We start from the raw sequence: 21,948 nt of genomic DNA, 5'->3' as shown, positions 1-21,948 counted from the left end.
CTCTGCCAAGTGGAATTGTTCATGAAGTGTGGCAAGGTTGGTACCAACTGGCTGCTGCTGCTTCAGTCTGACCTCAACGTCCAGTACAAGGGAGAGGTAAGTGACAAGATTCTCATCGTGTTCCAGGCATTGCTGTTTACTGTACACAGGCTGATGACACAGGCAATAAAAAATATAATTTACTTGTAAAATTAAAAATCCTTAACCAAATCCACGAGAAACGATTTTAGTTTGCACCGATTTTAAATAATTTTTTTCTTTGACTGCAATGCTGACAAGAAAAACAGCCCCTGTTGATTTGTGCTCACACAAAATACCAGTAATAGGAAGTGAAAAAATTAGGATAACTGTAGGCACATAGACTACTTTGCCCTACCTTATTGAAAATGTCTTGCATTAGTAGGTTGACAAAGATGGAAAATTAACTTTCTACCTTCAGTATGGTCTTTCAACAGAAGTTAATCTCTACATATCAATCTATTAGTCCTTCCATCCAACAAGGACAATCCAAGGGACAGTGAATACTGAACTATGTAGTCAAAACAGTTAAGTCTACAATATTTACATAGGGTCTTCAACACAGGAAAAATCTAAACGTGCTTCAAAGAGAAGAGAAAAAATCAACACTGAATGCAACTGAGAGTTAGGACCAAGAACCTGGAAAGAGAAACTATTACTGTAGGTACACTGGCTGCATTGACACAGGTCGGAGTGGAATCATACAATAAATGCCACAGAGAGGTCAAGGAGACAGGAAGAATAACACGCTGAGGTTGCATTCACTAAGGATATTATTGGTGACTTTCTCTAGGACAGTTTCGGTGATGTGCATGAGTTGGAAATCAGATTGAAGAAACTTCAACAGGGCGTTAACAAGAGAAGTGGTGACATCAAGTTCAAGGACCTTGGAGAGGAAAGGGAAATTGGAGATTGTCCTTGTCCTCCAGGATGATCCTAGTATAGTAGGAAGATTGGCATGGGATGGTCAAGCCAGATCTGGCAGTGGATGACAAGACAAGCCATGCACCACATGAAATTGAGTCTAAAGCCCTCAGACTTAAGGTTATAAAGGTGGGATACATGCTTGTAGAACAGCGAGGCTGGAAGCTTGTGAGCAGTTTGGTGGGGATAAGAGGACTTAAGGAAATAACGAGGGAACTGTTGAGCAGGTAAAAGTTAGAGTCAAGAGTTTTCCTCTTAGGGCAGAGGATGAGGATAGTGGCATTGTAAATAGTTAGGGAGATGTGGATGGTGAGCAAGATGGGAAAGTGTCAGTGATTAAGGCCTTGGAGATGACAAGGTCATGTCAGATAACATGATCGAGGAGGTGCCCATGAGTATGAGTGGATTAGTTGGTGTGAAAGGTGTGTTTGAGGGAAAGGGACCAAAGGGAATTAAGGTGGGGGTTAAAATCATCAAGGATAATAAGTTGCTTGGAAGGTGTGCAGAAACTTCCCCTACCAAGAAACTGAGACATTGTCAAAAGTGACTGTTCATCTCTTTTGGCTATTGTGACAAAATCCTAGAAATGTCTTCTTCTGAAAGATGCCATCAGATCTAACTTGGAGCTCTCCCTTCAGTAGTCTCCCCTCATATGGATAACAGCACATTCATTTATGGGTGGGTGTTGAACAAATGAAGAAGAAAACCAATTCCTACATGCAACTGAAGTTCTGGTTTCACCCCTAATGCTGTGCCCTCCTTACTGGGTTGCTATAATAAAAATTAAACTGAAATGATTTCTGTTGATGAACAGATTTTACATTTATTATAGGAAGCAGATAACGGTGGTAGCAAGGAAAAGAATTATTGGAGGAAAGGGAGGAACTGCCAAGAATTCAGGATGTTGGCTGTGGAGAATACCTCTCAGCCTACTGCAATCCCCAGAAACCATTTTAAATCCACAGTTTACATTGGTACCTATGTTCACATAGAACTGAATCAGACACTGGGGGATCTGCCCAGAAGTGGCTCTTTAAAATGACAAACTGAGATGTTCCCAAAGGCTTGTTTTGAATTGTACCTCTATGCACATTTGCTTATATTTATTTATCCTTCAATTTCCCCTCCCACCCCCACAACTATTTTGCTTTCCAACCACAAAATCTCCTTGAGCAAGGAGGTTCTAGGGTGTAGACTTCTCTGTAGTTAATACTATAAGATGTAATTCAGCAGAGTGACTTTTTCCTGACTCTCAATATGGAGCACCAGTTGTAGCAATAGGCTGCCCTGATACAGACTTTGTTAGAAGTCGAGCACAACTTTTACTTGACGGGATGTAACCAGGACACTAGTGTAATTTATTCACAGAATGTAAATCTGAAATCTTATGCACTGAATGAAAAAAAACAAATAGGGCTTCGATGTAAACAGAAATGTACATTGTAGCAGTACATGACCGTTTATCTGAACCCAAATACAAGTTTCTGACACTGAAGAGTTTAAACGTTTTGTTGTATTTGAATTTCAAACAACCTAAACATATAAAAAGATTTCTAAGGATTGCAGCGGGCTAACAGCCATTTCACTTGCGATTCTGCACATCTACCAGTAAAAAGCAACATTCATTTTGATTATTTATGTTAAATACAAATGAGAAGGTAGAAAGAGTTGCCAAAATTTCAGCCTTTTCATAATGCTCATTAAAAGACTGAATTCTGCTCACGCAGGCTGGTCTTATTGTTTCTTAGAAGTAAGGAAAGCAGCATTTTCAATCCAACACAGAGAATGCCAGTAACTGTCTTCAGTTTCATCTAACTGATGTAAATCCGGCAAAAGATTTTTGCTTTGTAATGCTATAAAATGTAATCCATTGAGGCCAACATAAAAGAACAACTTTCAATTATACTTACAGGGGATACGGATCTTACCTCAGAAGTCTTCGCTAATTTTTACTTGTAATAACTTCAAAGTGAAATATTAATTTTATTAATCCATTCTCAATATTTCAACCAGAGTTCCAAGCTGCTAAGCCATCTAACCTTGCACTTGGAATACCACCATTTCCTAATATTTGTATTTAAAACAAAGATGCTATAAAAAGTGTAGTCTGATGTCGGGTTAGGCCAGTGCAGCGCAGCAGCATGCTGGAAAACCAGTGAGTAAACTCCAGAGTAGTAGGGCATGAGCTCATGGACTTGATTCCCCCATCACGAGTTACCAATCTGACTATGCATCATTTAGCAGAATACTAAGCAGAAGTCAGATGCTACCCACAGTAAGTCAGTGAGGGAGAAATCAGACGGGCAGTCATTCCAAGCCACTCTTGCACACCTACTGGGGACTGATAGGGAAAAGCATTCATGGAAGCCTGAAGGTCAGGCAATCCTCTCAGCTGGAGTGAAGGAACCTAGAAGTGCGAAAAGACAAAAAATATAAAAATATCTCTAATTAAAATACTATCCTACAGTATGCTATAGTTACCTGCTTTTCTGTCATTTCTTCTGGTCTATCCTCAATGTTTCCGGCATCTTTGTTGATAACTCCTCCTCGTTCACTCAAATTCATAATTGTTGATTCCTCAGTTTGTTTCTGCAGGAGATTTTGGTTGATCATCATCTGGGTACTTTCAATATCTTCCACTAATGGGGCACTTTCATTAGCAGCTTCAGAATTAGATGTAATTTTCTGGTCCAAAATGTTTTTCAATTTTTCTGCAGATTCAGTCCTTTCTTGTACTTTTGCACCTTTTATTGGCACTTCCCCTTCACTTATCTTTGTGAGGGATACTTCTTTGGATTCTGGACTTAGTTGCTTGTCTTCTGAAAGCATTGCCACATTTTCACTGATGAGGTGATCAGTTAGAACTGTGCTTTTTGTGGGCACAACAGACACTTCTGCTTTTCTAACACTTAAAAGTTTATTTTCATCAGCAGATATTTTACCAGCTAATTTTCCACCTTGCTCTCTACTTCCTAGTTCCTCTACGTTTCCATTTGATTCTTCATTATGCCCAACATTTGTTGCTATCTCAACAAATGACTTCTTCACTCCAGTTAAACTTTCATGAACCTGCTTTCCAGTGGTCTCCTTTATTTTTCTTAGAAGTGTTTCTCTATCTTTCTGATTAATAGGCACTCTCTCTCTTGAAGTTTCATCTTCCATTCTTTGTTCCACCAATTCTTCAATTTCCTTCTGCACATAATTGGGAAGTCCTTTTATACTTTGTAAAACAAGTTGCTCTCTTTCTTCTGATTTGGGTTCTTTCATTTCATGATCCAGCAACGAATAGACTTCTTGATCACTCTTACCGTCTACATTCTTAGAAATCATTCTTTGTATTTCAGTTCCAGAATGATCATCCTTTTCTTTCACAAATTTCTGTGGGTCACTCATTTCTAAACCAATAATGTCCCACACCTTCTCCATAATGTTTGAGTATTCCTCTGAACCATTAGCAAGCTCCATTTCTTCTTCAGCCATTTTCTCCGCACCTCTAAAGTTTGTCTCTGTGTCTATATACACTTTTGCTTTTTGTGCTGGGGCTGACAGACTGTGGGAACCAAACTCCTCATCGTTCTGGCACAATAATGTATATTTTGTATTATCAACAAGTTTCAGAGGTAATGAATCCTTTATAACAGCCATTTTTTCCAACAGTAATTCAGACGATAAAGGTACTTGCTCTTCAGGGAACAAAAGTCCTGCACTTTTATAACTGACTATTTCAGCACTCAAGTGGCCTTCAATATCTGTTCTTGGGGGCAACATCTGGGTCACTTCATTTGAAGATGGTTCTTGGAAAAATGTTTTCTGTATAATGGGCTTAATTATTTCTACCACCTCTGTAGCAATGATCTGGTCGGGATCAGTACATTCATCAATAGAACCTAAGTTGGATTGGATTTCCTCAGCCATCTTTTGACTTATCAGACCACTTTTAGCTGCTTCTGCAAGTGGGACTTTGTCTCCAGTGACTGTGTCAATTAGTCCTCCACTCAAAAGCTGATTGGTGACAATAATCTTAAGCATATTGTCATCTAATAGTTCACATTCTGCAGCTTTTAATAGAGTCATTCTGTTACCAGTGGTGCTATCCACAATCCCACCACTATCAGCTTGGGCTTGTAGCAGCCGCAAAGCTGGCACTGGATCCACTTTCATTGTTTTTACTGCTTCAGCAACAGATAAGGTGTTGCCTGTCAGTTCATCTGCAATTCCTGTGAAATATCTGACCTCCATATATCTCTGGCCAGATTCCATGTCTATTTTTCCTTTCTTTATTAGCTCTGAGTAAGGTATTACCATACACTGTTCAGGATCCACAATTCCTTGATTCAACTCAGGGGAAGACATTGCATTTTCCATTATAGACTTTTCTAACCTTCCTTGCTTTGCAGCTTGAGTTAATGTCAGATTTTTGCAAGTTACTGGTTCTTTAAACCTTCCACTCAAAGCTTGAAGTTCTTCCATTTCTAAGGCAAAGTCTGAGTTCACAAGGCCTAATGATGCTGCTTCAGATAAAGTGACTGGCTGCATTGTCACTGGATGGACGTATGCATGCTGACAAGCTTTTTCTACTTCAATCAATTCATTAGCTACATCCTGATCAATCAGGCCACATTTAACAGCATCCGTCACAGAAAGTCTCATTCCTGATAAGTGATGAATAATTCCCCCAAAAGCCACCTGTTTTTTCAAAATGTGAAGAATGGTCTCTTTATTAAGGATTCCCCTCTTTCTTGCTTCAACAATAGTCACATGTTCTTTTACTTGTGGATCCACTATGCCATTCATCTCCATCTGTAAAGAAATCTTTCTCAGTTTTGTGTTTTCATCAGATTCCTTTCCTTTAGTAGCCTTCTCTAGCTTTGTCAAATTATCCAAATGCATATTATCCACTAAACCCATTTTTGATGCCAAAGTCACTGATAACTGTTTGCCTCGTTTTAAGTCAACGATTCCACCAGAAACCACCTGTCCCTCCAGGATTCTTGCTGCAGTTTCTTGATCGAGAAGCCCAATTTCAGCTGCATCTTTAACTGAGTGTACAGAAGAGCTACCTGGATCAATTACACCACAAATAACTTTCTCAGAGTTGAAGACCTTCTGTATCAGCTGTTCATCCACAAGACCTTCATCTACTGCCTCAGCTACAGTTAGTGTTTCACAAGTCTGTGGATCAAAGAAGCCACTGAAGATGCCAAGTTTTTCCATTAGTTTGAGAGCAGTGTGGCTTTGCAGCAGTCCCTTGGCCATTGCTTCATTCAGTGCTAGCTTTTGTCCTGTTCGTTCATCAATGATACCACCATTTTGAAGCTGACCAATCAGAAAATTTAAAGCAGATTCCTCATCAAAATATTCTTCGGGTAGAGTTGAATTTAATGCAGCTTTCTGGTATTGGACATCCTCTACAGGATAATTTCCCTCAGAATTTTGTCTTCCACTAGGCAATTTTTCATTTTTACCTTTTATGGTCCCATTCATGTTATCTTGTTCAGTTCCATCTTTAATGTCACATAATATTGGTTCAACCCTGCTAACATCTATCATATAAGTATCTCTGTCATCGGCTTTATCTCTATTTTTAAATATTGAGCCATGATCAGATTCTTGCAGTGACTCGGGAGCTGTTGATATTGTTACATCTTTAGCTATTACTGAACTGGTTAAATTCATTTGACAGTCTGACTGATGGAATGGCCCAACTGTCTGTAAGTCCATTGCTTCTTTTTCAAAGTAGTCATTGTCAATCTGATTCTGAGAATGTGATTGAATTTTTATGTCAGTTACTACAGAAAGTGAAGTATCAGTACCTGTACTAGACATTGTTGCTTTCCCTGATCCTTCTGTAGATTTCTCAGCAACAGTTATTTCATCACTAATTACACTGGTGATGGGCCTAGATTTACCCAGCAATATTTTCAGTTTTTCTTTTTCACCATTGTCATGTTTCACTGTTTTCTTTTTTCTTTTAGTTGCTGGTCTTGTTTTAGTTGGGAGAAGATCCTTGCAACAGGTTTTATCATCCACTTCCTTATAGACTGGGGAGTCCATTTTCCTCTTCACTGGTATTTCCTTGCTGCTTACAGTTTCCTTAATCCATGCACCTACCGGTGTCTCAGCAACAGCTTCAACATTCTTATCACTTGCTTTTAATCCGTCATCCTGCTCTAACTTTGCCTTATCTGGATGGTATATTTCAACAGAATCAGTAGTATCCGATTCATTTATTTCCATTGCAATATCATATCCTTCTCCATTGCATTCATCTATCAGACCTTTACTTTCCACTACTGCAGCATTTACTCTTGCTTTTATGAATCCTTTAGTGATGTCATTCAACTCGGCATCAACCAAAAGCAACCTGTTGCCATTATGCACATCCATGTAACTTTGAGCCATTAAATAAGACAACAGTCTTTCCTCTTGACTATCAGAGGCTTCAGTACTATTGTCTGTATCCAGGGATTTCAGATTGGAATTTGGCAGGCTTCCACCAGCTGGCCTCCAATTCAATCTGTTCATGCTTGGAGTACCTGGTGCTTTCATATTTGGTATTGCATCAGGTACATGAATAGACTTCAACACTTCAGCAACTTTATAGTCTAAAATCCCTTGCTCATTTGATTTTTCCCAGGAAAGCACCTCAGTGGTTTCTGGGACATAAAGTTTTGATATTGTGGCTCTCTTCTTCAGGATTTTGTGTGCTAGTTCTGTGGAGACAAGCCCCTGTTGCAATGCATTGGCCACAGGAAGGATTTCACCAGATTCTGGCCATAGCAGTCCCTTAAAGGACCACTGGGACTCCAGTACAACCAGTGCGCTTCTTGAAGTCATCAAATCCCGTTGCACAGCTTCATCCAGAGTCAGTCGTTGACCTGAAATGGGGTCAATAACACCACCCATCTGGATCTGACGAATTAATATGGCACAAGCTATGTCATGATCAATTAGATTATGTCTCACTGCTTCATCCACTGTTAATCGGTGGCCTGTTCTGGGATCTACAATGCCTCCTGCAAAGAGTTGGGCCTCTAAAAGTCTGACCATTACCTGTTGGTCTATCAGGCCTTCCTGGATAGCACGAAATATGCTGACTTTCCTACCTGATTTCAGACAGACCATTCCACCAGCAAGCTGCTTTATTGGAAATAATGTCAATCCAGTTTCTTTATCTACGATACATCGTTGCATGAGTTCTGAAAGACTGAGCTTTTCTCCTGTGTTTGGATCAATCAGACTTTTCTGCATTCTTTGTCCAGCCTTCAGCTTAGAGTGAAGGGAAGCACTGATCAGACCCTGTTGGAAAGCTTTCTCCAAATTCACAGCTTCACCTGTTGATGGGTTACTAACTCCACCACTGCTAAGCTGTGTCTCCAAAATCTTCAGCCCCACATTCTCTTCAATTTTCTTCTCTTCAACAGCTGCAGCAACAGGAAGAAGCTTCTTACTTTGAAAGTTTGCGCTTTTCATTAGCTTTATGGCAGCCTGCAGTTCTTTCAAAGATTTAGCTGTTCGGTCATCTATTGCACCTCTTTCTAAAGCTTCCTCCACTGATAGACTTTCACTTGTTTTGGGGATTATGAGGCCAGAATTAACTACTTGAATCTGCAGCAGAGCAAGCCCTGTGTCCTGGTCTATAAGGCCCTTCTGCATGGCACGGAAAATTGAAAAAATTTCTACTGTTCCCAGGTCAATCACACCTGCAATTGTTTCATTCTCCTGGAAAATGTAAAGCACAAGTTAGATCACTGAACTTCTAACAACTAATAAATAAGCAAATATACTTGTAATCATAAGTGTAGTTTTGGGTAAAGAGGTCATATTAATGTAGGCTCATTTTGACTAAACTATTCCTAACAAAACATCTCAAAAACAATTACGCAAGGTGAAAGACTAAAAAACGGTCTTTGCGTTTGTAGCTACAAAATCCGAAGGAAGCTATGGCAGTTGGAGGTGTTCGTTAGCTGGTTTCACTTGAATCTACATGCCCCAGTTGGGATGAGTTTAAACAGTTTTCAGTGCCCTTTTTATATTCAAATTTTCACATCAATTTTACACTAACAAGTGTGAATTTGGCATGAAATCACCACTGGAAAACAATCAATCCACATTATAATCAGCTATCCAACCTCCAGTTAGACCATTGACGCTCAGTAGCTCTGTGCCAGCTCCAGTACAATAATTAAACTGCCCCATGCCAGAAATGAATATGCGTCAAGATATCATGATGTGGCATTGTGTAACGTCCTATCTAAACTGGTGCAAGACTTTAAGTCAGCTCTTGTGCTGATAGGTAGCTTTAAATGTGCGTGGGCGAAATCAGGCTGTACACTCTGGGTGCTCTCAAACTGGGAACACCATTGTGTATGAGCAGGCACATAACCATGCAACAAAGGCTTGCAATCCTAGTTACAGGAAACCAGATCCTTTGTTAGGTAATATTGCAGGAGGGAGACTTGGGGAAAAAAAAGAACAAATGCACTCTCGAGTTCTTGATAATTTGAGAGATGATTATATTGATGAGTACAATAACTCAATATTAATGGAAGCTACAGTTTACAATGTATGCAAAGTATGAAAATTACATAATTAATGAGATATCATGCTATACAGACTGCAAAATTATGATTTTTAATTTTGTGGTTGATGCTGGATACTTCTGAACTATGGAACAGCCCTTTATGCATTTGTTGTAAATGTTGGTGTACATGTCTTCTCAAAACTGCAAAGGAATTCAATAATCAAAGATATTATAAAAGGATATTAGACAGTAGACAGTGGAGTGAATAATTTATCTAAATTGCCTCTGAAATTGTGGTATCGTGAGTTGGAAATACAGTGAGTTTAAAGCATCGCACAAAGAAGCAAGCAACACAGCAAACATAACAGATAATATTTTGTCCTAATAAAATACTTAATAGAATTTCAGCACTCTTGTAATATGTCAACTTTTGAATGAATCGCTGTCTAAAGACTTCTTTAGTCATCAGGAATATTGTATTTGCAAGCCAGAAACTGTTAACATAAAATTTATTACCACTTATAGAGCTGCTTACTAATGCAGTGTAACCCTTTTAGAATGAAATCCAGATCACTACATCAAAATGCAATAAGTATCTGGAATTTCACAATATCTTTCAGAACATCTGTTACTCAAGGCAGCTTAAAGCTGAAATTCTAAGCAATGTTTATATTGAATTCTAACAAGATTCAGTCATTGCATGGACAGAGAGTAGATGGGTTAAAACCTTAGGCACTGTTTTCCACTGATTTGTGAGGTGGATTTAATTTCTTTCTGCAGACTAAACAATAGATTTGCACTAAATTTTAATTTCAATGGGTAGTTATTTCATTGTAACAGGAATGTTATTCCATTCAGTTACATAAGTGAACTGGAATACTGTAGTTTTTTTTAAACGCAGTACCTGAATTCAGTATAATTGGATTTCTATATCAAAGATGATAACGAACAGATCAATTATATTTATGTTTATGCTCCATCTTTTGTTTCCCCTCCCCCCCTTTTTAAAAGTCTTCACATAATATATACCAATTCCTGGCCAAGAGGGTATTCAGCCAGCCTGCTCCTTGTCCTTGGGTACTCTGATTTTCTCGCCCTCTTTGTGAGGAAGCATAGGACCTTCCCTCATGAATTATAGACACAAAGCTACATTCTGTTGTCTGCAACAGTGGGAAGAAAGAGGTGGGTATCTAGATTAAGCATGGGTTGTTGGAAAGCTTTTATAATCCATTTGTGTGGGGGATTGGAGAAGAAGCAGTATAAAACATTTATGTTCAGGAGTTTAAGACAATATAAACAGAAATAGCTCAATTGGGCAGTGCATTACAAATTAAGTAAACTGTTGCTGAATTTTATTTGGAGCGTTTTTACTTAATTATTTGTTATCTAATATTTTAATCAGAAATGCAGTCACAATAGACAAATGCAGAAATATGTGACAAAGATACAATATAACAAATTTAGAACAGGAAAAGACAAAAACATTTACTTACCAGCAACGGAGGCTTGCCAGCAGCAAAACAGAGCTAATGCGAGTATTTCAGCAGTGTCACACACATAGTGTAAGCTTGTTGTTAGGTCCAGCATGCGGCTTTTATGGTTTTTTTTTGTATCAAATTTTAATCCATCTTCTATTTCAGAAGGGTTAGTTTTGAGTTGTAAGCAAGGATGCTGGTTAATTTGACATCATTATTCACAGGAAATTCATAGTGACACATCATGCTCAACTTGTCATGGAAATTCAGACTTGACAATGATCGCACTATGCTGTTTACAGCAAGCAAAGATTATACCACACTTCAAACATGGTTCCCTTCTACAGTGAAGCAAGACAGATACTAGATACCCACCCTCCTCCTTTCCTGAATGATACAGGGAAGGTAGGTTTGAAGATTGGCTATTTACCATGAATTAATCACAAAAAAAGCCTTTAAAAATGCTGAAATATCAATAAAATAGATTTATACCATATTATGTGGTACTCTCAATTACATTTTATAATATTTGGGTTCTATTTCACAGTGCATCACTGTACACAAGGCAACGTGTATATATCTCCTAGAAAGGACAAATTGAACAGACGACAGTAGAGAAACTTTGGAAAAGCAGTAGTGACTGAGGAAACCTCATGATTACACCATTCTCATTTCCACACACACAGTCATGCACTGATGAAGCAGTAAACAATGAACATGAGGTCTGAACAAATTCAGTTTATGTTTCTCAGACAACGTACAGTCATCTCCTTGGTTAGAAGTGGTCTTTACACCAGGACTCATCAAATATGAATCATCTGAAATGGAAATCATATGATTTCAGATTTCCATTAACAACTTGGATAAGGCACTAAACCGAGGCCCCGTCTGCTGTCTCAGGTGGACGTAAAAGATCCTACAGCACTATTCGATGAGGAGCAGGGGAGTTCTTCCTTGGCCAATATTTATCCCTCACTCAACACCACTAAAACAGATGATGTGGTCGTTATCTCATTGCTGTTTTTGGGACCTTGCTGTGTGCAAATTGGCTGCCACATTTCCCCACAACAGTGACTACACTTCAAATGTATTTCATTGGCTGTAAAGCGGTTTGGGACATTCTGAGGTGTTGAAAGGCGCTGTGTAAATGTAAGTTCTTTCTTTTTAATTTACACCAAACAGCACTATTTGTTAGCTGAATGACAAATGTACCAAATTATAAGGTGGGCATTCTTTGAATGCTAACTGGATTAGTCTGACTGAATTATCTAGCATAAGGTCTCACTATAAATTAAGCACACACTTAAAAACTTTGGAAAGAGACACAATTAAGACAAAGCATACACAATTTACTACGAAGTGGAGCACATCAAAAGCTGGGATTATTGATTTGGCGATAATTGGCTGAGAAACGCAAAATTGCCTTTATGTGATGAGTAATTTGATGTATATGTGAGTAATGAAGTTCACTCCGTGCTATTACAGGAAAAACATACCATGCAATGTAATTTATGTTCATTTATCCATTCACAAATACATTCATACACTGATTCACGCAGGTCAAGTTATCTGATGTTTGAGGCAATAAAAAGATACTTGAAATATTAATTCGTAAACAATGCCGTGATCTCCCAAAGTGTACCTTGCGTTGCACTTCCTGAGTGAGTTTACGTTGTAGTTGCTGGAGCTGTTCGGCAGACTGCTCACACAGTTGACCATACCTTTCTTTTAGGGTGTTCAATTGTGATGTCACCTGTTGTTGTTCTTCATGAGACATCCTGTAAAGAAAGTAATCAATTAAGTGTTCATCAATTAAGATTGTCTGGGTGGGGGGGTGGGGGGCGGGGGGGGGGGGGGGAGTGAGGAGAAGGAGGGATGGAGGGTAAGAGAAAGAAGGGGCTCGAATTTAGCAGGCCTGCGGGTTCCCAGTGGGTGGTCCTCCGGGAGCGTGGTCAACACGCTCGGCGAAATTAGTGGGTTGCCCACGCGATCGTAGCAGGCAACCCACTAATAGGAATCAATTACCTGCTCCTCCGGGATCCACGGCGCTGGCCTGCGCGTCGGTCGGGCTGCGCATGCGCAGTACGATCTGTCAGCTGGAGGCTCTCTAGTTAAAGGGGCAGTCCTCCACTGACAGATGCTGCAACCAATGGGACAAATTGCAGCATGGAGCAGCCCAGGGGGAAGGCTGCTCCCAGTTTAATGATGCCTCACCCCAGCTATCATCAGATGGGGTGAGGAGGAGGGGGAGGACACAGATCTTCCCCCCGGCGGGCGGGAGGAAGCGGTCTGCCTCTGCCACCAAGAAGGCCTGGCTCGAGGTGGCAGAGGGGGTCACCTGCGCCACCAACATATCGCCCACCTGCATACAGTGCAGGAGGCGCTGCAATGACCGCAGTAGGTCAGCCACAGTGAGAACACAAAGTCTTTCCCCTACACTCCATCTGCCACAACACTGCCCCCACCCCACATCTCCTTCGGCACCGCCAACACTATTCTGTCACATCACCCTTCATACCCACTCACACCCCATCCTCATCTTACCTCCACCTACTCACCTCGCCAGTACTCACCCTGCCACTAACACGCAACCCAATCCTCATACAATCTCATTGCTCCATCCCATACTCACCCTCTCGTGCATCTCCCTCACGGCCAGCCTCACTCAACCTGCCACCACCTGTGCTGCAGCCACAGGGCATGCATCACATATGTGCAGTAGGCAGCGTAAGGCAAACGTCTCGTCAGCATGAAGGGGGTGCACAAGGGTGTCTGAGGGTTTGTCATGGGTGTTACCCATATTGAATTTCAGAGCAACAAACAGCACACATTATATTGACACCACCACTGCCATGTCTCCGCGAATCCTGTCCGTTGTGTCCAATAATGCCCGCTCCTGGGTTTCACTATGAGGACCCACCACTGATGCCACCCATCGTGTTACTGCAGAGTAGGTGCAGGTGTATTTGCAGGGCTCGTCCGCGCAGACGACTGAGAGACATCGGCGGTGTAGCCGGCTGCACACTGGAAGGATGCGGAGGAGAAGGTGTGGAGGGCAGTGGTGACTTTGCCAGCGACAGGTAAGCAGTTGGTGCTGGGGCCAGCCAGGAGCAGCTCGGCATAAAAGAGGCTGCAGATCTCCACGACTACATGTCGAGCGAATCTGCGCCTCCCTCTGCACTGCTGCTCGGAGAGGTCCGGGGAGCTGCGCCTCGGTCTGTGGACCCTGTGGCGAGGGTAGTGCCCTCTGCGACGCGTCTCTCTCTGCGATAGCCCTCCCTCCTGCTGTGCAGGTGGGCGTGCAACAACACCGTGTTGGGGGGATCCACGTCTCTGCGGCGGACGGCGTGGACTGCGAGGCTGCTGGTGCTGGTCATGCTCTTCGTCCTCCGAGGGTCTCCACACACCACCCAACTGGCAGGTGTTGGTCTGAGGGGTTGTGCAGGGTAGGTGTGTGGTTCCTCGGACTGGGGCTGCGGTTTCGTGTCGGTCTGTCCTCTGGCTTGGCGGGGGTTGGTGGAGGGCAGGAGTTGCCCTATGTGACGCGGTGGCCTCCTGCGTGGGTGAGGGCTCTCTCCCGTGGAGCGCACCTTGGCACCTGCCACAGGCTGATGGCTGCAACACGCCTGGTTGGAGGGAGACTGTTTCCCCCAGTGTGGGAAACTCACTGCCTTGAACCGAAAATCCCACACTTCCTCTTTTGACAGCTGCTTCAGCTCATTAACTGACCACAACGAGCAAGGTAAGTACTCTCAAGTGGAACCCCGCTGGCTTTAATTGCCTGCGGGATTCCCACCAGCGGGTCTTGCGCGCGCAGCCCCGCACGTCAGCGCGGTACCCGGAAGTGGCCGGGATTTCGTCGCGATCCGGTCACGTGACCGGATATCGGGATTTTCGGGGCCACCCTGCTGGGAACCCGCCGGAAACACGATCCTAAAATCGAGCCCAAGGAAGGGAATCATATTCCCCAAACCTTTACACAGGATTCTTCCGAAACTTCTTACTCCTTACTTAGTAGGACTCCATTTGGTCAGATGGCATTATAGCACTTACACTGAACCTGTTTGCACACTTCCCCCTTCATTTAACGTGGATATTATGGCCAGGGCTTTCCACTTGTGCACTCATCAGCCTGCAATTTTCCTCCATTCACTTTAATAGGTAGGAAATTCACAGCCTTGTGAACAAAGTGAACAAATGGAAAACCCGGCCTACATTTTTAAAAAGTTATTCCAGTTGGGTCTGAAAAACATGAGCCAATTGCTTGCTGTTTAAAAAATTAGACTATGTACTTGGCTTTGAAAATGGCAAGCTCCAGTTTCATTGAGCGTTTAACTATAAGCTGTAGAGGCAAAGAAGTAGATGTTAAGGTATGCAACTAATCAGTTTTTACGTTATACCCCTCACATGGAAGGGTTGCAGATAAAACACAAGTTTCCCTTTCAAACTGTTATTGATCCTACAGGCAATCATTTTGTGCAGCTTACTTACGAGTCATTTCAAAATATGAAAAGACCCTTTTACAAATTGGAAACTTGAGGAAAAGGGATCACAAACACCTGCCAGATAACAAACACTTTGAGGCAGGGAGGCAACCTTTTACGCTCTGCAGATATATTTAATTTTCTGTAGACCAGATTTCAGCTCTCTTGATGGCATGAAGGATCCTTTAATTCAGCTACATTGGAATACAAATAGAGGATTATTTTATGTTGCACCATTGGCTTCACATCTTAGAATTCTTTCAAAATAGTTGAACACAAGTATATTTTTAAAATTAATAATGAAAGGGAAAATTCACAAGCATTTGAATGTGTTAGCACTAATGAAAATATAACTAATGGGAGGAAGTCTGGGCCAAACTCCATTTACACAGTAATGGGAAGATGATGTTATGCAGCGCTGTTTTGCTGCCAGTAGATGACCCCATAGATACACTGCTCTACATACTATTCAGCTTATTCAACACATCTATTCAGCACTCTAGAATCTGGCAATCATATTTTTATATATTTGCAGATCAAATTCTAGTAATTTCAATAACGACACTGTTTTAAAAGCCAAACTTCAATCATTTCCAGAATTTATCTCTCCACATTTTTTTCTCTAGACGTCAAAGTATAGATTGCCAATTCCAGTGTCTGCATTACTAATTAACTTATTGTGTAAAGTGGTAAATGGGGTTACTTTGCTCATCTGTTAATGTGGAAAACACATGTTCTTTTTTGGGCAGACTGGTCAAGGAATACAATAGAACTTCCTTCACAAGAAATTATTTTGCACATTTGCCTAATAACATGAGCTCAGCAGGAATTCCAATTCATGCAATCTCATTTTCCACGCCTATACAGAATTAAGAGAGGAAACAGATCTTTTCCTTTCCCAACTGTGCTATTTTAGTGCTGTGTTGTCATGGAAGCAACTGATGTTGTTCAACATAAATATGAAGTATACAACTAACCTGTTCCCATGCTTGGCAAGAAAAATCTGTGCTGTTTTGATCGCCTCTGCTACTTGATCCTTCTTGGCACCGAGTTCTTCAGTAATTACCTATCATAAATAAATATTTTTAGGATTTGTTTTTGTGCTTTCTTCCACTTCCACTTCTTCCACTTAGAGCAGTGTTGTCCAATAGAAATTGCTGACTAGCCACAAGTGTGGCTACGGCAACATCGTTTTAGCCACATGCACTCATTTTAGTAGAATATGGCTTACATATGCTCAGACAATACATGTAAATGTACTTCACATGTGTATGTTTACTTAACAAACATCTACCACCATTCAGTAAACATGGAAGTACGGCACTCAATAATCAAAATGATCGCATGCTCTGCTTTTCGTCTTACCAGTTTACCAACAAACGCACAAAAAGGTTTAAGTACACATGGCACATACCATGTGAATGAGGATTGAGATCACATGCCCAACAATAGTGCCTATTACTCATTCTTTATTTACTAATCAGAAATGCATTTGCCACATATGGCTAGTGGACAATGTATTGGACAATACTGACCTTAGAACAGATAAATACAACTGGTATGCAATGTCATTACTTACAGTTTCCAGTCATTAGAAAATCTGTTTTCTCTTTTTTATGAACCATTATTGTATTAATTTCAAATTCACCTCATTAGAAAATGCAGCTTTGCACACGTGCAGAATCAGTTTAAAAACAGGGTATATTACACCCAAGGAACAAAAACAAGGAATAACTCTCTAACCGTGAGCAGGCACGCACAAGAGCTGCAAGCTAAACAAACAATATTTTGATCACAGGAAAATTGCTTCAAACTCCAGCCATTAAAACAGATGGTCTGGGTGATGCAGTTACACAGAACATAGTTGCATGAAGTTGGAGAGCATCAGTTCAACTCACTTAAAGTTATCTCCTAATTTCAGCAGCTCAAATGTGTGGAAGTGCTAAGCAGACGATTCACTTCCTCATTGTGAGTAATGGCAAATCTCGGGCTGCTAATGGTGCACCTCTTAATACAATAGTGCTGCAGCTTGGCTCAGTTGGTAGTATTCTTGTTTTGGAGTCAGGTGGTCATGGATACAAGCCCCACTTCAGGACTTGAGAACATAATCACAATCTGTGCCTGCTTAGGTCCCATTGCACATTTGAAGAGGAGTTCTCCCGTATCCTGGTCAACATTTCTCCCTTAACCACACCACCAAAAGCAGTTTAACTGATCATTCATCCAATTTGCTGTTTGTGGGCTCATGCTGTGCATGAATTAGGTGCCACGACAGCCTGCATAACAACAGTGACTGCACTTTGAAAGTAATCCATTGAATGTGAAGTGTTTTGAGATGTCCAGAGAATGTGATAAGATGCTATTTGAATGCAAGTTTCTTCTGCTTAATGGCTATTGCAACATCAGCAATGACAGAAACCAAAGAACAAGAATCCCGTATAGCTTCGTAGTTAAGAGTACAGTGAAAGGCATGGCTATCCCAGCAGAAGTGAAGGAGAAAAAATAACTTGAAAACCAGTGGGATTTTTTTTTCCAACATATACACAAAATGTTACTTCTGAAAGAAAAACCTCACAAAAAAGCAGCATTAACCTATGTAGTTGATTATAGTTAGTTTCAGTTACTTCTGTTTGAGGTATTTTGCAGGAGACACTGGTTTGCAAAAAGTGACATGGAATACTCAATATGAAAATTCAAACAATTTAAAAATAAGATAGATTACTACACTATTAGTGGTACCTTTACACATATGTTGAAACAAACTGAGGGAGGACTTGCGACTCCCCAGACTCTGTTACTGACTATTACAGTTAAAATAAAAGATTATCTGATCATTGATTCATCTGCTGCTTGTAGGACTTTACTGTCTGCAAAGTTTGCTGGCATGTTTGCTCACACAAGAACAGTGACTATACTTCAAAAAGTAGTCCATTAGTTGTAAAGCACTTTGAGATGTCTTGAGGGTGTGCTGAGAATCCGTGATCAACATCAAGCCAGAACACTAACCCCTAGTTCAATGCGGAGTGTAGAAAGGCGTACCAGAAGCAGCACCAAGTATACCTTAGATGAGGTACAATCCTATCGCAAGGGACAAGGCTGAAGTGTTTGCAAGCGTCTTCAGACAAAAGTGCCGAATGGATGTTCCGACTCGGCTTGTTCCCGAGGTTTCCACCATCATAGATTCTAGTGTATGGTCATTTCGGTTCACTCCACGTAACATTAAGGAGCTGAGTGCACTGAACACAGCAAAGGCCCTGACAACATCCCAGCGATAATGCCCACAACCTGTGCACCAGAACTAGCTGCTCCCACGGCCAAGCTATTACAATATAGCTATGACGCTGGCATCTACCCAACAACATGGAAGATTGCCTAGGTACGTTCTATCCACACAAAAAAGGACAAATCTAACCCAGCCAATTACCATCCTATCAGCCTCCTCCCAATCATCAGTAAATTGATGGACGGAATCATGAATAGTGCCATCAAGCAACACACACCAACAACCTGTGCAATGATGCTCAGTTCAGGTTTTGCCAGAACTACTCAGCTCCAGGCCTCATTACAGCCTTGATCCAGACATGGACACAAGAGCTGAAGGCCAGATGAGAGGTAACCGCGACTGCCATTAACATCAAGGAAGCATTCGATCATGTATGGCACGAAGGAAGCATAACAAAGTTGAAGTCAATGGGCACAAAGGGAACACCCTTCAATGGCTAGAGCCGTTTCTGGTGCAAAGAAAGATGGCTGTGGTTGTCGGAAGCAAGTCATCACAGCCCTAGGATATCACTGCAGGAGTTCCTCAGGGAAGTGTCCTCGGCCCAACGACCTTCAGCTGCTTAATTAATGACGTCCCCTCCATGATAAGATCAGGAGTGGGGCTGTTTGCTGATGATTTCATTGTGTTAAGCTCCATTCACAACTTCCCTGATAATGAAGGACATGGATAACATCCAGACTTGGGCTGACAAGTGGCAGGTAACATTTGTGCCACATATATGTCAGGTATTGACTATCTCAAAGAGAAGGTCCAGACACCTCCCGTTGACCTTCAATGGCACTGCCATTGCAGAGTCCCCCATCAACATTTTGGGGGATCACCATTGAACAGGAACTGAACTGGACCATCAACACCAAAGCTACAAGAGCAGAGCAGATGCTGGGTGCACTGTGATGAGTGGCTTACCTCCTGACTCCTCAAAGCCTATCCACCATCTATAAGGCTCAAGTCAGGAGTGTGATGGAATACTCAACACTCAGCAACAGTGCAGCCACATACAACACTCAAGAAACTCAACACCATCCAGTACAGGGCATTTTTATTTCATTGGTGCCTCTGCCACTGGTCTCAATATTTTACCCTCTCCATCACTGGCGCACTGTGGCTGGAGTAAGTACAATCTCCAGGATGCACTGCAGCAACTCAGCAAGATTACTTCAACAGCACCTCCCTCTACCACCAAGTAGAACAAGAGCAGCAACATCATCAAATCAACCACCATCCTGATATGGACATCTCACCGCTGTTCCTTCGTTGTCCCTGGGTGAGAATCCTGGAATTCCCCATCTAACAACATTTTGGGAGCACCATCACCATAAGGACTGCAGTGGTTCAAAGAGAAGGCCCACCACCACCTTCTCAGGGCAACTATGGATGGGCAATAAATGCGGCCTTGCCCGATTTGCCCACATCCCAAGAACAAAATTTTAACCAACAGTTATGTACTCTGGGTGAAAAAGAAAACATCCAAACTCTAGCTGGCATCTCAATTTCAGTACTGACCACTACCAATGAACTTTAAAAAAAAATAAATGACCCTGAAGTAGGTCAGCATGTAGATTTTGGATAATGAGACGAGATCCAAGTCATAAATCCTTGTACAGGTCCATTTTGAAAACAATGCAGTTCAATAATTTGGGAATATACAGTAGTTCCATTGGCATTTGAAAAGGGAAAAAAATGGGTTACTGTTTTAGGTTTAGATCCTTCATCAGTTCTGATGAAAGGTCTACACCCAAAATGCTGGCCAGTCTTTACCTTTTTCAGATGCCGCTAGATCGATTGTGTATTTGTAACATTTTCTGTTTTTACGCCTGATTTTCAGCATTTGCAGGTTTTCTTTTGGTCCTGATAATTTACATTCTGGCAGACATTTGTGTTCACGTACCTGCTGCTCACAAAAAGATTGTTCAATGGCTCCCAGGCCTGCCTCTTCTGGTAGAAGGTTCCTGTTTTTTAGGATCTGACTTGTATTCAAAACCCAGCCTAGGAGCTCCTTCATTTTTTCAACATGTTCCTGTTTCTCCTCCTCAACAACTTTCTGCAGTCAGGGGAAAAAAAGGAAGAGATCCATCACAATTGTGCTTGTTTTTAAAAGGAGATCTTATGGATGGATTCAGAATTGCTACAAACTGTAACTCTATTCCAAGTGAAATAAAATTAACAGATGTTAATTTTACACATTAGCTGTCATTGACTGGATGTGTAAAATTTGGATTTCCATCATGAATAATCCAGATTTGGCCTCCAAAAACTCAGGTTTGTTTGAGCCACCCCCCTCACCTGAGATTACCCCTTTCCCCAACCACTAGGCCAGCGCAGCACGGAAGCAGACCGATTTCCCACTCTTCCAGAACCCGTGAGCTACAGTGGGGTGCCCGCTTGGCAACCACAGCTTGCTGCATGCTAATGAAGCCCAGGATTCAAGATGGCTTGGGCTCATGTTGGCACCAACGGGCAGGTAGAGCGGTCGCTCCACTGACTTCATGCCCGTTCTGGGCGCTGCTTGAACATTCCAGCCCCCCTCCCCATGCCCTCCATTGTCTTTCTCACCAGCTAGGATGTCTTTATTTCAACAGGACATCATATTCCATTGAGCAGACTGGCTCAGAAGTGAAGACACTCATTACACACAGATATATATTCAACTAGTGCTTTGGCTGAAATCTGAAACTCCTTGGGTTTAATAAAATGGGTTGACTGCAACACTATTGCTTCTATAATTAAAGTTTGAAGAAGCTGGATTATCCCTCTGCAAGTATGCCAAATGTCTAAGTTTATGAAAAACCTGTAAGGTTTCTCTATTTTCTTCATTCCCTTACCTCCTCTTCCTCTAGTCGCCTCAAAGCATCACTGATGTACTTCACATGTTGAGTCGTTAAGGTCACTAGTGCTGTGTAGCGGGTTCGGAGATCCATGAACTACAGAGAGGAAAAGAGGCTATTAATTAGTGATAAAAACTGTAACATTTAACTATTACATTTAAAATATGATCATCGACAATAAAAATTATTCCAATTTAGTTATATTTTTCAAAATGTTTTCCCACCTCTTGGGTGATAACATCTGATGATGAATGCATTCTCCGGCGCTTTACAGGTGATTTTTGGTGAGATTCAACAAAAGCTCTGTAGGTCATCAACTGCAGTTCATAATCCTAGAGAAATCAAGCAAGGTAATTTTAAATTCTGTTGCTTTTCAACAAAGGAGTCTGGCTTATAACTTTTATTCCAATAGTGT

The 21,948-nt window shown here is 41.4% G+C and overlaps 1 protein-coding gene across 16 annotated transcripts in view; it reads right to left on the bottom strand.

Annotated features, from left to right (window-relative positions):
• macf1a (microtubule actin crosslinking factor 1a) overlaps nucleotides 1–21,948 on the bottom strand; it is a 523,722-nt gene that overhangs the window by 165,523 nt on the left and 336,251 nt on the right. For 12 of the 16 annotated variants that reach the window (XM_068006497.1, XM_068006495.1, XM_068006501.1 and 9 more), the window contains 7 exons: nucleotides 21,758–21,865; nucleotides 21,531–21,629; nucleotides 20,597–20,749; nucleotides 16,403–16,491; nucleotides 12,584–12,719; nucleotides 3,424–8,664; nucleotides 1–150 (listed from right to left, as the gene is read on the bottom strand). In XM_068006497.1, the coding sequence (XP_067862598.1) occupies nucleotides 1–150; nucleotides 3,424–8,664; nucleotides 12,584–12,719; nucleotides 16,403–16,491; nucleotides 20,597–20,749; nucleotides 21,531–21,629; nucleotides 21,758–21,865 (5,976 nt within the window). The remainder of the gene's footprint in view (nucleotides 151–3,423; nucleotides 8,665–12,583; nucleotides 12,720–16,402; nucleotides 16,492–20,596; nucleotides 20,750–21,530; nucleotides 21,630–21,757; nucleotides 21,866–21,948) is intronic. The other 4 variants (XM_068006508.1, XM_068006512.1, XM_068006509.1 and 1 more) reach the window with 1 other exon arrangement.

Source organism: Heptranchias perlo, chromosome 26, assembly GCF_035084215.1.
Source record: "Heptranchias perlo isolate sHepPer1 chromosome 26, sHepPer1.hap1, whole genome shotgun sequence".
Lineage (NCBI taxonomy): Eukaryota > Metazoa > Chordata > Chondrichthyes > Hexanchiformes > Hexanchidae > Heptranchias > Heptranchias perlo.
This window is presented reverse-complemented; position numbering and strand designations above follow the sequence as displayed.